This window comes from Didymella exigua (genome assembly GCF_010094145.1).
Source record: "Didymella exigua CBS 183.55 unplaced genomic scaffold M421scaffold_6, whole genome shotgun sequence".
NCBI lineage: Eukaryota > Fungi > Ascomycota > Dothideomycetes > Pleosporales > Didymellaceae > Didymella > Didymella exigua.
In genome coordinates, this window is record NW_022984780.1 from 608,974 (window position 1) to 622,769 (window position 13,796).

Genomic DNA, 13,796 nt, shown 5'->3' on the forward strand with positions numbered 1-13,796 from the left:
GAGGCTGTCATATCGGTATAGCATTGCTGACAGCGTTGCCTGTGTCCACTGGTAAAGCAAGAACCCTAATACGATCAGTACATGTCCCGGATAATATAGAAGAACGCTTACTTCTTGCCTGCATCTGTTGAACAACAGCAGCAGAGCAGGGATGCCGGCCAGCAGACGATCTGCGTTCTCTGTTAGCTGTAGCCCTATTACCTATCTATGAGATGTCGACTTACGGCCATGCACACTGTGATCACAAATCCAATCGTAGGGCCAATGACTTTACAATGGCAGGGATTTTGGTCGCTTGGACGGGTCAGCACATGTCTGCAACATGAGGGAACGGACATCCGTACGTTCCACACTGGAAGCAAACGATGGGAAGCGGCACGCAGTCACACATTCTGGTAGGATATTGGCGCGGAAAGATGTGGAGATTCTGCGAGCGGATCTTGATCGGTGGTTATCCAAGAAAGATGTACACAAGCAATGCGGATAGTTTGGGTTGAAAGGTAAAATGTCTAGGCAGAACGTTGAGAAGCTGAAGTTTGGTTTCTGTGAGCTACGTCATCCTGTGAAGACGTCAATCACGATCAACGCGCGTCAGCATTCACCCCAAAAATTATGTCCGGAGCAGTCATCTCGACCCATGCACATTGATTGGGCCATGCACTCCATCTTTGCGAACTATCGGAAGATCGCGCTAACTGCTGCGAAAATGATCTGCCTCCTCTGTTGCGGCTCTCGGTTCCTTCCCGAAGATCCCGCATTCGCACAACGCGAGTTCTCGCCTCCACTACTTGACACTCTCCGCAGCGCGTTTGCATTATCTCCACGTCGATATGACCTTGCACAATAGCGGGATACAGTACCCGTGCAACTTGACATTAGAGGTGACATCGAGGGCACGTAATATATAATACACACACAACACGCAAATCGATGATCGATCTCCGTCCTTGTTGACTGCACTCAACGTGATAGCCTCCCCCATTTCCCCCCTCAGATCAGACTCTCAACAATTGGTACCGAAGCCGCACGCTGCACGAACCAAAACTCCTCAACCCCAAGCAAATCCCCCTCGCCAATCCTCACAATTTGCTGGACAGGGTCGACTCCAAGACAAGCAGCCGCTTCGAGCATTTCTCCCTCGTTCTCCACATCTTCGAGGACAGCACCAAGTAGAGCGTTGACAGTGACCACAAGCGTCTTCTTATCCACAAGTTCCTCATACAACAGCTCTTCCAAGCCACTCTTGCAGGCAGCGGCAGCCATGTCTTTGACTGAACTAAACTCGGGCAGCGAAGGTAAAGTTGCGAGACATCTGCGCTCCTTAGCGTTTTCTGTGGCGTTCTGGCAGAGCTGATGGTTGAAGAAATAATAGTCGAGGAGGTCCTCCATACCGCCGATGAGGTCGGCGATTTTGACGAGTTTTCTCTTTGCGGGAGGTCCCATGCTCCAGAGGAGGCCTTCAGAGTTGGTCTTGCGAGACGTTGTGATGACATTTGGTGTTTTTTTTTAATCTTGACTTCTGACAAAGTGTCAGAGTGGTGTTTGTGAGAGTGAGTGTATGTCCGAAGGAGGGTCAGACGGAGAGATAAGTTGTATGTTTCTCACAAAAATTCATACACTTCGTCGATGGTACGATAGCTTCAGGGTGGCTTCTTACCATGTGTACTTTCGGGCTCCAGAGAACCCTACCGGGGTTTCCATCATTGTGTAGTATTCTCTCTGGGCTTTTACTTGATCACGATACGTTGACTACCTCCAGTGTTCGAATAAAAGCAAATAGGTCCTTGAATATCTATCAACGCGGATCCGGCATGTCAAACAATTTCATGAAGTCTTTGATAAAAGAACAGAGAATTCATCAACCTCCCTAGCTCGGAAAACTGATAGGAGAAGGTTGCTCTGCAGGACAGTCGCTATGATGGAAGCTCAAGCACGTGGCGTTCGAGCGGTTTCGCTGACTGTATTCGCTAGACCAGAGCCGAAGATAGCGCTCTCTAGGGGTCGAGAGCGTCATATTGAGGGGAAGTAATAACCGTAGAACGATCTGGGAATTTAGAAGAAGTCGAGTTTAGGATACGTAAGATAGTCCACGTGGTTGCAACGGGCCGGTGTCGCTAAACCTGACGGTACCACGTGAAGTGACAAGCGGCATCGCCAGCGGACGATATATGAATTGTATCACCCACCTATGGTAGTTTAGTGGTAGTATTGTAGTCCGCAAGCTGATATGACGGCTCTAGGCAGGGGAATTGACAACAAGCCAGGCTCACACGTACAACCCAAAGAACAGTTTATCTTCAGAGCAGAACGAATCCTACTGTACAAACTTTCTTTACAGTTCCAACTGCTGTACTGATAGTGGCAGAGCCCCAGTCCTGGGTCTGCTGTAGGTCAGGCCACTGCATCACCGGCAAGCAGGACACTGCGCATCCTGAAACCGCCCGGTGTCCACAGTGCATGCATCAGTCGCAAAATCTGCAGGATTCTGTCAAAACTGCTTCGGCATCCAGGTGATTGGAACTGCGCTCGTCCCAGGTCCTCCAGCAAAGGTAAGTTGATGGGCATTCCATTTGGGCATCCTTGCGATATTGAGTCCAGATATGTAACTGCGTGAGCAGTGTCGGTCGGGGACTGTGATTAACGAGTGTATTGCTATCTGTTGTCGTGTTGTGATGTAATGTTATGTTACAGGAGCTCTCAGCTCTGAGGTAAGCGCACTTGCCCACCGGGCAGTACCTGCTACAATAGGATATCATGGGGATCGAAGCCACGTGGTTACAAAATACGACCACGGTGGGAAGTTCAACAGTGCTCACTATTCAGATGTTTGTCAGGGCCGTATGACTGTACAAATTTTGTAATTTTTAGTACCGTCGTAACTAGGTCTGAAGTAAATGCTGGATACCAGAACATCTCATCAATAGCAGATGCATCGGATGAGAAGCAGATTTGGCGTTAATCGGCTGAGTTCTTCTGTCCATTTAGGCAGTCTAGAAGAGAATGGCCGATAGAGGTGGAATATATCGGCAACGTGACTTCTTGCTCGTGGCTGTTGTGGTGGTATAACCTCGGTGTTTCAGATGATATCGTGCACCCTTCCTCGGAGACAGTACGGGTTTAAGATACGTCCATCCTCCACACGCGGCGGTGATGACAAAATGATCAAGAGATAAGGCTGAAGTCCTTCCGCAGACTAACCAGATCGACCATCCCGCATGTCAAATGGAGTACCTAGAGGCCTGTGCTGAAAGAAAACTCTGCGACCGTTTCCAGGCCATGAGGCTCCTGGTGAGGAAGGACCGATAAATTCGGGTCGCGGCAGAGTTCGGGAGACTCGTATTCGATTACATCATTCATGATTGGTTCGTCGCAAGCACAACGAAATCACACAACAGCGACAACACCACGGTTAGGTGTGCCAGCCTCATCGATAAGGGCAATGCACCACCTGAATCGCAAGCCTCGATTCAATGACACATCGAGGGCTAGAACTATCTCGAAACTCATGTCCGCGACTCCCCGTATCCAAGTTTGATTGGCCGACTGTCTCCGGCGCTCCAGATTGTGCTTCAGGACTCATGACGAGCATTTACATATTGGAGTGATTGTTGGTGGAAGCCCCAACCGTCAACTCTGATCACTGATGAAATGTCTGCATCGTAGTATACTGGACTGCAGTCTACCACGCCGCCACGCGCCTAACAACTCAAACACCACAGCCTCGGCGACTAGACCAGCTCGTGCGAAGGTGGCTATTAGCGGCGGCGGATGCATCCAGATCTGTAAAGATCTGGATATACGCAGTGGCTAACTCCGCGACCCTGAACGGTGCGACGTCATGTTTGTGGTGGAGCTTTGCTTTGTCCAACGAAGAACTTTTCGATTACAGATACGTGCGTTGACTCTCATATATAGCAGCCTCCGCTCGACTTCTCCAGACCTTATCTCATTCCCAACACCACTCGACTATATACACTAAAAGTTTTACCGTTTTTGTCACCTGAAAAGGCATCACATTACATCATGCCTACATTCACCGTTTATAAGGGCTCCAAGGAGGGCAAGATCGTTAAGAGCGAGACCACGAAGGGCGACCTCCAGAATGACCAGGTCCTCGTCAGGGTCACTGCCTCTGGCCTCTGCGGTACAGATGAGCACTTCAAGTCTGCCGACATGGTCCTCGGGCACGAGGGTGCCGGTGTCGTTGAGGAGACAGGACCCAACGTCAACGACCTGAAGAAGGGCGACCGCGTCGGATGGGGATACCAGCACGACTGCTGCGGTAACTGCGATTACTGTCTTTCTGGCCGCGAGACGTACTGCTCTAAGCGCCAGATGTATGGTTATGCCGACCGCGACCAGGGTTCTTTCGCTTCTCACGCTGTGTGGAGGGAGGCGTTCCTGTTCAAGATCCCCGAGGGTCTCAGCGATTCTGACGCCGCTCCCCTAATGTGCGGTGGAGCAACCGTATTCAACGCCCTGCACACATACGGCATCAAGCCCACCGACCGCGTCGGTGTCATGGGTGTCGGCGGTCTTGGCCACTTGGCCATCCAGTTTGCTGCCCGCATGGGCTGCGACGTCGTCGTCTTCTCCGGAACCGAAGGCAAGAAGGAGGAGGCCATCAAGCTGGGAGCCAAGGAGTTCATCGCCATGAAGGGCAAGGATAAGATCGACATCAGCCGCAAGGTCGACGCTCTCCTCGTCACTTCTTCCGTCTCGCCCGACTGGAAGCTTATGCTTCCCATCATGGCACCCACAGGAAAGATCTTCCCTCTCACGGTCGACTCTGGCGACTTCAAGATCCCTCACATGGGTCTTGTTGGTAACGGTCTTACTGTTCAGGGTCTCGTCGTTGCTGCGCGATCGGTTCACCGGCACATGCTTGAGTTCGCTGCTCTGCACGACATCAAGCCCATCGTTATGGAGTTCCCAATGACTGAGGATGGTATCACTGATGCTATGTCCGTATTGAGGGATGGCAAGATGAGGTACCGTGGTGTTCTCAAACCCCAGTAGAGTGTGGGCTGGCGAGGAAAGCATTCAATAAGTTTGGTTTAGCGTAGCATTAGAGGGCGTATAGTTGAGCGTCTTATGCCAATAGATTAACAGATATGATCATAAATATTGTATTGCAACTTTCTCCTGCGTGCACGATCATACATCTTTACTTGCAAGGTATTTTGACTTGTTCGACGTTATCATGATTCATCGATCTATGTAGGCAGATGCAAACATTGAGCCAAAGCACTGTATTCTGTAAAGTGGTGCTGCTCCTCCCAGAAAGTTATAATACAACATACAACAGAACTGTAAAGAAATTAACAACATGCACGCTAAGCTTAAACTCCCCATCTCATGCGCAGTCAATTCGTACCCGTTGACATCGGGATGTCACTAACAACTTCTCAAGCATATCTACCAGACAGGCTGGAGCTTAAACGCATCAAAAGTGTAGGTCCAGCTCTCAATCGAAGCCTCGTCGTTGACGCAGTCGAAGGTGGAGCTGTTGCCAGACCAGAGCGGGCGAGTGGGCCACTGGCACAATTGCTGAACCTCACCAGAGTAGTCCCCAGACGAGACAGTGGCGTTCAGACTGCTGGGCTTGATGCCATTCTCGACCCAATCGATGATCGTCGCCATGTTGTCCTGAGGATAGGGACCGGGCTGGAGGCTGTTGCTACCGCAGTGCGCAGCGCCGGGGATCAGGTAGAACTGGTACCATTCGTTCATGGCCTCGAGGGCTTCAGCGTCGGTCATGTTGGGGTACATGACCGAGCGGACGGACTGCCAGTAGTGCACGGATGAAGCGGAGGGGATCGAAGGGTCGGATTCGCCATGGTAGTGCAGGAGCTTCGCCCCCGAGGATTGGAAGGGAGTCAGTTCGGGGATGGTGGTCTGGAGCGAGTCGAGGTAGCGGATCATGCCGGTGTTCATCCAGCTGTGTGATGTTAGTTGGGTGTTTAGATCAAGGAGTTGGTGGGTATACTTACTCGACAAGGGTGTCGTACGTTACGCCATCGAGGTTCTCAAGGTTGTCGAGGTCGAGGAGCTCGATGAATTTAGTGACGTACATGCCACCAGTGGAGGGGATGTTCAACTTCCAGGAGCTGGTGGTGTTATCGTAGGTTGGATCAGCGTCACCGAGGTCAGAACCAATCTGCCATGAGAGGTAGGCACGCTTGCCATCAGATGAGTGAAGACCATCGTAGACAGCCTGGGCAACAGCAATGTCATCGGCGGTGATAGTACCGTTCTGTGCGGGCTTAGTGGAAGACTGGCTCCCGGAAGCGCCACCACTCTGACGCTTGCTGAAGCCAAACCCGAGCGAGCTGCTGGACTCAGCAGCACAGTAGTAAGACTCGCCGATCAAAGAGCTGAGGTTAAAGTTGAGCTGGCAGAGATCGGTACGGGAGATGACACCATCAGTGCGACCATCCAAGGGATCACAGGCGGCGATAGTGGCGTTGACGATCTTGTCGAGAGCGCAAGGAGGCGGGAAGTAGCCCATGACTTGCTCAATGGTGGCAGGGTAGACGTGATGAACCTGCTGCTGGGCAAAGCGGAAGGCAGGGGCACCTGCAACAACTCCATCGTACTCTTCACCCCAGCGCTGGACCTGAGACATACCCTCGCGGCCTCCATCAGAGCAGCCCTCGAAGTAGGTGTAGATCTTGGTGCTGTTGAGTCCGTAGAAGGACTGTGTAAGAGGCTTGCCAATCTTGGTCAATTCTGCAGCACGTCAGTATGTGTGATGCAAGATGTGAGATAATACATACCTCCGAGAGCAGTGTACGCAAAGGCATAAGTAGAGTCCCAGTTGATGGACCCGTTGCCATAGAGGACCTTCTCATCGTAGCTGTAGTCAAAGGCATCGTAGCCAGCCGAAGTAGCTCCGGAAGCAGCGCCGTTGGTCAGGCCACCGGTAGCGTCGGAAGACAGCGAGAATCCACCTCCACCGCTGAGGTAGAAGCGGTTCTTAAAGTTAGAAGGCTCGGGGAAAGCGTACTTGAGCGCAATACTGTCGTTCTTGCCAGTATGAGAGTAGCTGACTGTGACATTGCAGTAGTTGTAGGTCGCGCCGCCAGTGGATGCGCCCATGCCTGCTCCGACTGATGCATTGTAGACAGGGGCCGCAGTGACTGTGTCAGAAAGCAAGTTGAGACCGAGGAGGGCGCCATCGATAGGGAGAGCTGCCTGCACGTTCGAGACAGTGCAGAGAGTTGAGAGTGACATCGTGAGGTCGAGTGTCTAAAGAAGCGAATTAAAGCGATTGACTGGTTCAATTGGGCTGATGGTAGGTTGGACCGCCAGCTGTCTTATACCGGCACACCTGCAGTGGACGTATGCGTCCACCTGCAATTTCGGTGAAGCAGGAAGTCCAGATCTCATGACTGCACGAACGCGACGCAATGACCGCAACGCAATGACTGTAATTCTCATTTGAGTCGTGTATATCGACGCAATGGACGCGCAAGGGAGTCGGTGGCTGAGATGTTTCTTGAGGCTTAGCCTGGCTGTGGGAAAGGACTTTACCGGTACCGGTATCCATGGTCAGTCTGTGCGTCGCCAGATCCTCAACCAAATCTGCGGAGAACGGCCACAAGCGGTACCAAACATAGCGGGCGATTCCAAGCTAGCGGCTGTTTGCGCCCGAGTCGGCATCTTTTTCATGGGCCGCATTGCGTGTCTTCCTGTATGCGGGGCGATGCGCCTTACCGCATTTACGCCTGATGGCGCGGTCTAGGACGACGCCTGCGAGCTGAGATTGCACAGACCTGAACATTGTGGCAGAGCTTCTTAGTCCTATGACGCATGAACGCGTACTGGGGCGTACCAGGTAAAGCAAACTTTTAATAGTTGAGCTGCCATTGACACTACTAAGAGGTCTCGCGCAATCATTCACCTCAGCAGTGTGTTGTGGTCTGCCTGCTGTTCATACGATCGCACGATTCGTTGTAAAACTTTGATGATTCGCAGTGGAATTTTGATTTTGCTGGCGTGCTGATGCCCAACTAACGAGGATACTTGCAGATCGAGTGGCACATGGAGGTTTGCTGGTTTTGCTGTCACCATGCGACAGCCTTGTGGTTCTGTAAGCAGAAAACAGCAGGCGAAAATGTGCGGCGTATATTATCGTTCAAGATGTCTGGTGTCGTGAGCCTCCGTCATTCTGTCGTTTGAACTGTGTCAATTATGGACCACATCGCACAATTGGCCGACGACGTCTTTCGAGGCAAAGGTATCGTCTCTAGCGACGGCGTGGAATTTGACTTATCAGTGCTCTCTACTGACTTACAAACTCAAGAGCTTGAGGAAAGCGAGACTGGTCATGACTTGTCTGAGAGAGAAGGTCAAGCGATCGCCCCACAGAAAGCCGGAGACAAGGAGAAGAGACGATCCAAGAACGCCAGGCGAAGAAATAAGAGAAAGGAGGCTGGTACCCATATTCTCACTGATGTGTCCACAAATCCGCCGTCCGAACAAACAAAGATATCGATCGAAGTGATCGTCCCTACTGATGCCGAGCCCATTGAGTCAAGTGCAGGCTGGAGCACCCCTGGAGATACAGGAGCGACCGCTTCCGAACAGGACCGGCCTCTGATCGTCGGTCTATACGGAGTCTCTGGTGCCGGAAAGAGCCGTGTCCTCGAACAGCTCGCGAGTACGCTTGCAACGCATTTTGACTTTGTTGATGGGTCGGCTTTGGTCGACAAAAACTTTGGCTTGGCTGCGTTCAAAAAGCTGGACATTGAAGAGCAGCTCTGAATCAGGCGGCTTTCATGCATCTGAAGGAGTTCGAAGACATTGACAAGAACCATTTCGAGGGCAAGAAGACGATCACCCTTGTGGACTCGGTGGTGAACAGCGGTAGGTCGATCGTTGATTACCTGACGCCTTTGCCAGAGATGTTACCTGAGGTGAATATCGTTGTTGTTGTTGCGGGTATGGTGTAAGAAGAAGCCGCCAGGGTGGTTGAGGAAGGCAAGCTCGGGTACAACCTGAAGAAGGATCCCAACTTGAGTCTTGTAGCCCTGCGCACGTCAGGGCGAAAGTTTACTGGGGAGGGAGCGACTGATACTGGACACCGATCGTTTAACAATACGTACCTCGGATAGAGAAGAGAAAAATACTGGTGGGGTGCACGATGACGGAATGAATGGAGGAAAATCAGACTGGCTCCTACAGGATCAAACTAGACGAGAAAAGCATTAGAGATACTCAATATTGATTGGAACGAACCTCTGGGCCTGATGGACTTCCTGGGTGACTACCAAGATCGATGTCCTGTTGCCATAGTCACGTTTTCTTACATGTTGCTCATTCGAAAGAGGAAATTAGCAAAAGCATACAACAGCAGGTATTCGCTTGTAATGCGCGCGCTTCCGTGCGTGCATTGTGATATACCATAATTGCCTGGTCGACGTAAACGCGGTCGTAGAGTAGTTGGAACAAGACGCCAGACGAGTTTGATGGCGACGGTTGGCGTCGGTGCGGCTTATGTCGCGGGATCCGGGTGAGGGTTTGCTGCACGTGTACGTGTCGTATTTGGTGCCGAGAAGCTTTAGTTTCATTTTGCACAACTGGGAGTAGATAGGTGCTGACGGGAGGGGCCCATCAAGGCCGTGGGGGTTTGAGGTAGTTCAGAAGGATTGAGGAGAAGGTAGAACATCATACATCAAGATGGCTCCACGACTGGTGCTTGGTAACGCTAGTACCTCTTGCTTGCTTCAGTTCGAAGTCTCAACTACATGTAATCTGCCGCACAGTTGCCATATAGCAGCTATAAGCACAGTGATAAACCTCGACCGCACACTGACCGAGTGCGAGAGAATTGCAACATAATACAAAAATTCGATATGCCCACCACCCCAGGATCTTTCCAGCCAATCGTCAATCCACCTACGACGAACTCCTACAGAACCAGGTTGCCAACCTGGCCAGTAACAGCCTCGACGAATGTCCACACTCGACTCCCCAACACAAACACGTCATGCCAGAGAAAAATCGTGAGCAGAGGATGAATGAAACAGTAGAATATATCACAATAGCTGATTGTTTAACAGCTATGTCTCTTATCCAAGATGTGGAGAGGTCTTCTTCTGTTTTCTTTTGTGATATTACACAGCTTGATGTTTTTATTTGAGGTATCTAAGCTAACGGCGTTCCGACGCAAACACCAGGAATAGCCAGTTTCTCCGATACGCTTGCCCGGAATTCAGTCCCTTCAGGGAAGTCCTCGCACACTTTCCTGAACTCAGGAAGATTCAAGCCATTCTTCAAAGTTTCGTTGCTCTCCCAAACAGCGTAGTTGATGATGAAACTTCCATCACCGATGGCGCGATGGAGTTGTGTCGAGATGTAGCCAGGAGCCTTTTTCAGAACTTCAGCGCTTTGGCGCCAAGTTTCGAGGAATGCAGCCCAGTCTGTGCCCGGTGGAATCGATATGATGTTCATGAGGACGACAGGTCCTGTTGTAGGTTCGTGTGAGAGTTGAGCACCAAAGGTGGTGGAACGGTCGATTTGTACGTGAAGAGGAGGCATGGTTCGGAGCTAATGTAGAGAATAAGGCTGTGTTGATTTGACTTGAATGGATTTTGGAAGTGAGCGCAGATGTTGATTTATAATTGTTTATAAAAGGCTTCTCGGACATTCGGGTTTGGACACAACAATCAAGTCCGACTGTGATTACGTCACGGTCGTCCATGTAAAAGGCCGAGTCGCCGACGATAGATCAATGGTGCGGTTATCGGCACCTTTTATCAATGCAGAACTCCATGGGCTCGTCATCGGCCTTGATGAGTGTGGACGATTTGCAAGACTAAGTTGGAAAAAATTAGTTTAGCCCACTCCGCGCAATATTTTTGGTACCCACCAAACATGGACAACAGCTGGTAGCAGAAGTAGCAGTCACGGGCTATCTATAAAGACACATCAAACGCAACTCTCTTTCCCCGATCAAACAACAATCTATTCAATTCTATATAGCATGGCGCTGTTAAACGATGCTGTCATTCCTTCAGGCTCCACCATCCTTGTCACTGGAGTCAATGGCTTTGTAGGCTCTCATATAGCCAATGACCTACTCAACCATGGCTATAAGGTCCGCGGGACCGTTAGGGACATACATAGGCACACTTGGCTTATAGAGCTGTTCACAGAAAGATACGGAGACGGGAAGTTCGAGCTCGTGGTTGTCAAGGACATGGCCGAAGCATCTGCTTTTGATAACGCCATAAAAGGTTCGATTCTTGTTCTTCGTTCATACATAATCTGCACATAGCTAATTTAATCCAGGTGTTGCCGGAGTAGCTCACGTCGCTGCGCATGTGACAATGCAGAATGACCTACACGCGGTTTCCAAGGCTAACATTTCTGGCACTTTAAATGCTTTAGAAGCTGCGGCTAAAGAGCCCAGTGTGCTTCGTTTTGTATTCACATCAACTTCTTTAGCTGTTCGACAGAATGAGGAATTCGAAGATCTAAGGCCCGTGGCAGCTGATGAATATAACGAAACTGCGATCGAGTTGGCAAAATCACTTCCGGATTCACAGACCCAAATGGAGAAGGGTCTCACTGTGTACGCAGCGGCTAAGGCGGAAACTGAGAAAGCCCTGTGGGGTTGGGTCCAGCAAAACAAGCCAAGATTCGTGGTCAATTCAGGTAAGAAGAGTTGTGATTGCAGTCATAATACATACTCACACAAGATAGTCATTCCGCCTGGTATCTTGGGACGACCGATTTCTGTGCAGCATCAAGGATACCCGTCATTTTCAGGGTTTCTAGTAAACTTCTTCAAACGGGAGCCTGGACTCTTGGATGTCCTCCACCGCTGTACGTCAACTCTATACGTGTGTATTTGTCCAGACACTGATTTGTTAAGTCTATTTCACAAGCGTTCAAGACATCGCGCGACTCCATGTTGCCGGCTTGATTCATCCAAAAGCGGAAAGCCGGCGTATCTTTGCATTTGGAGGAACCTGTACCGTGAATGACGTCCTTGCCATCTTCAAAGATATGTGTCCTGATCGCAGGTTTCCCGATTACATCCCGGGCTTGGATCACAATCTTGCTTTGATCGAGCCTAGAAGTGAGGCTGAAGCATTACTGAGGGACTTGGGCAGACCCGGATTTGACAGTCTGGCAGAGGCTGTCAAACAAACTATAAGCGAGTTGATCTAAGCAACCAAGGAGAGGTGGATCGCAGCGCAACAGCGTACTCTTTCTCGCCATGTCCAGCTACGCAGCTATCTGCTTTGTATGTTGATAGAGCTCGCGAGAGCGTTTCCGCAACACTGCAGATGATGATCGTCAGGGCACAAGTCGTCATCGGTGATTGAGAGGGTTTGGCATGTGGAGATCGGAGGCTGTGCAAAGTGGATCTGATACAAGTGCTGGTTGCCCTCAGGATTGCGGGATGGCGGCTATTTAGCGCAAAATTGTGTTTCAAATTGCCGGGTGGCTGTCTTGCGTTCGTTGAGGGAGATGAGTCGCGCGCGTCGAGCAGACCTGCGAGTGTGAATGTCATGTGACGTATATTGGAGAACATAATCAACATGCCCTTGTTTGGTGTTGCATCAAAATACTCTTCTGCGCATAGAGTTGGTGACTACGAAAGCACTGCTGCAGCCTCGTTGACCTTTGCTTGCGACACGATCAAGTGGCTGGCGAGGGTGCAGCCAGCTCCCCCATTTGGAATGCGCGCAATAATGGATGACGACGCATACGTTTGTGATGTCGCTGGGCTTGGGACCTAAGAGCGCTAACGAAGATCTCAATGTCAATGAGACGTCGATTCAACCAGTCTAGCAATATCACTCATCTCGTAAGTAAGATCGATCGGTACAAGGTCGACTTTGAGTGGGGGTGCGCCGTTTGCGTCTTCGCAGTCGAAGGTCGAGCATTAGGCCCACGGAGGGGACACCGATACGAGATAGCTCTCAGACTCCAAGCGCTTCAGAACGCACAGCAGAACGGACAAGCATTCGCAAGCCGTGTATGACAGGCGAAAACTGGACAACACAGTTACAGTGCGCTGGACAGCTGTAATGGCGACGAGTTGAACTTGGTGGTGTAGTCGTGCGCACCAAGTGAGATTTGGGCTGGTCAACGCGGGCGTGTTCGCAGCGAAAGGCCGGACTCCGCAGGTTGTTGGAACAGGCACGCACTGGGCGAGACCGCCAACAATCAGCACAGCAACGGTCGCAAAGAGTGCCGTGATTCGTGAATTACAGGGCTCGAAATGATTGGGATCCCTGGAGGACTGGGAGCGCTGAATTGCTTCGTATTGAGTGTGGCGGAGCTTCGTGTTCCGGGGCACCTCCCCTGGCCTCACCGTTTTCAGCATGTCAGAACCTCAAAGATCAGCCTGTTTCTAGCAGCGCTCTGCACATCAGCTTGCATTCTTGGGCATAGAACGCCGTCAACAGTTTGCGCAAGCAGCAGCGGCACGCCGAGCGCAGTGAAAACAAGACCGCAGGATCGGCGGCTGGCTAGAGAATCCCCCTCGAGCTGGGCGCTGGGCCGGAAGCCGCGCACTTCCTGGGACGGATCCAATCATCCCACTCGACCACTGTCGCAGCGCCCCTGAAGGTGCCGCTGCATAGACACTCCTGGCGCCCCCACTGGGATCTTACTGCTGTCTCTGTCTCGACTCTCCTCCTCCCTCAGGCACTTCAAACTTGCAGAGAGGATCTGTGCCGACCACGGTAATATATCATCCTGGTGTATCGAGGGTCTGTCAAAGAGGCCGCCGATCGCCTGCCACTCGTTTCCCGCTCAACGCCTTAGCCTCG

General features: G+C 51.2%; 6 protein-coding genes across 6 annotated transcripts; 3 read left to right on the forward strand and 3 right to left on the reverse strand.

Annotated features, from left to right (window-relative positions):
- Positions 1-990: 990 nt before the first annotated feature.
- Positions 991-1,443, reverse strand: M421DRAFT_2781 (uncharacterized protein; the record flags this gene model as incomplete). The annotated part of the gene is made up of 1 exon (XM_033588871.1): positions 991-1,443. One exon carries the CDS (start codon positions 1,441-1,443, stop codon positions 991-993), a length of 453 nt encoding a protein of 150 aa, XP_033451519.1.
- A 2,188-nt stretch (positions 1,444-3,631) lies between these two features.
- Positions 3,632-5,136, forward strand: M421DRAFT_417921 (GroES-like protein). Its single transcript, XM_033591626.1, has one exon. It carries the CDS (start codon positions 4,024-4,026, stop codon positions 5,017-5,019), a length of 996 nt encoding a protein of 331 aa, XP_033451520.1. The 5' UTR covers positions 3,632-4,023; the 3' UTR covers positions 5,020-5,136.
- A 37-nt stretch (positions 5,137-5,173) lies between these two features.
- M421DRAFT_417922 (tannase and feruloyl esterase) lies at positions 5,174-7,484 on the reverse strand. The gene is made up of 3 exons (XM_033591627.1): positions 6,780-7,484; positions 5,994-6,732; positions 5,174-5,941 (listed from the first exon to the last, which is right to left on the reverse strand). Exons 1-3 carry the CDS (start codon positions 7,234-7,236, stop codon positions 5,419-5,421), a joined length of 1,719 nt encoding a protein of 572 aa, XP_033451521.1. The 5' UTR covers positions 7,237-7,484; the 3' UTR covers positions 5,174-5,418.
- A 712-nt stretch (positions 7,485-8,196) lies between these two features.
- On the forward strand, positions 8,197-8,769 carry M421DRAFT_2784 (uncharacterized protein; the record flags this gene model as incomplete). The annotated part of the gene is made up of 1 exon (XM_033588876.1): positions 8,197-8,769. The coding sequence occupies one exon, from the start codon at positions 8,197-8,199 to the stop codon at positions 8,767-8,769; it is 573 nt and encodes a 190-aa protein (XP_033451522.1).
- Positions 8,770-10,152: 1,383 nt separating this feature from the next.
- Positions 10,153-10,545, reverse strand: M421DRAFT_2785 (uncharacterized protein; the record flags this gene model as incomplete). Its single annotated transcript, XM_033588877.1, has 1 exon — positions 10,153-10,545. The coding sequence occupies one exon, from the start codon at positions 10,543-10,545 to the stop codon at positions 10,153-10,155; it is 393 nt and encodes a 130-aa protein (XP_033451523.1).
- Positions 10,546-10,784: 239 nt separating this feature from the next.
- Positions 10,785-12,596, forward strand: M421DRAFT_417924 (aldehyde reductase). The gene is made up of 4 exons (XM_033591628.1): positions 10,785-11,243; positions 11,299-11,664; positions 11,713-11,835; positions 11,885-12,596. Exons 1-4 carry the CDS (start codon positions 10,991-10,993, stop codon positions 12,181-12,183), a joined length of 1,041 nt encoding a protein of 346 aa, XP_033451524.1. The 5' UTR covers positions 10,785-10,990; the 3' UTR covers positions 12,184-12,596.
- Positions 12,597-13,796: the final 1,200 nt, after the last annotated feature.

Bases quoted from the DNA above. Each gene is read 5' to 3' on its own strand.
- M421DRAFT_417924 (XM_033591628.1), top strand. From the start codon at position 10,991: ATGGCGCTGTTAAACGATGCTGTCATTCCTTCAGGCTCCACCATCCTT. The intron at 11,244-11,298 runs GTTCGATTCTTG...AATTTAATCCAG, and splicing joins TTTTGATAACGCCATAAAAG to GTGTTGCCGGAGTAGCTCAC. The intron at 11,665-11,712 runs GTAAGAAGAGTT...CACACAAGATAG, and splicing joins AAGATTCGTGGTCAATTCAG to TCATTCCGCCTGGTATCTTG.
- M421DRAFT_417922 (XM_033591627.1), bottom strand. From the start codon at position 7,236: ATGTCACTCTCAACTCTCTGCACTGTCTCGAACGTGCAGGCAGCTCTC. The intron at 6,733-6,779 runs GTATGTATTATC...GACGTGCTGCAG, and splicing joins TGCGTACACTGCTCTCGGAG to AATTGACCAAGATTGGCAAG. The intron at 5,942-5,993 runs GTAAGTATACCC...AACATCACACAG, and splicing joins ACGTACGACACCCTTGTCGA to CTGGATGAACACCGGCATGA.
- M421DRAFT_417921 (XM_033591626.1), top strand. From the start codon at position 4,024: ATGCCTACATTCACCGTTTATAAGGGCTCCAAGGAGGGCAAGATCGTT.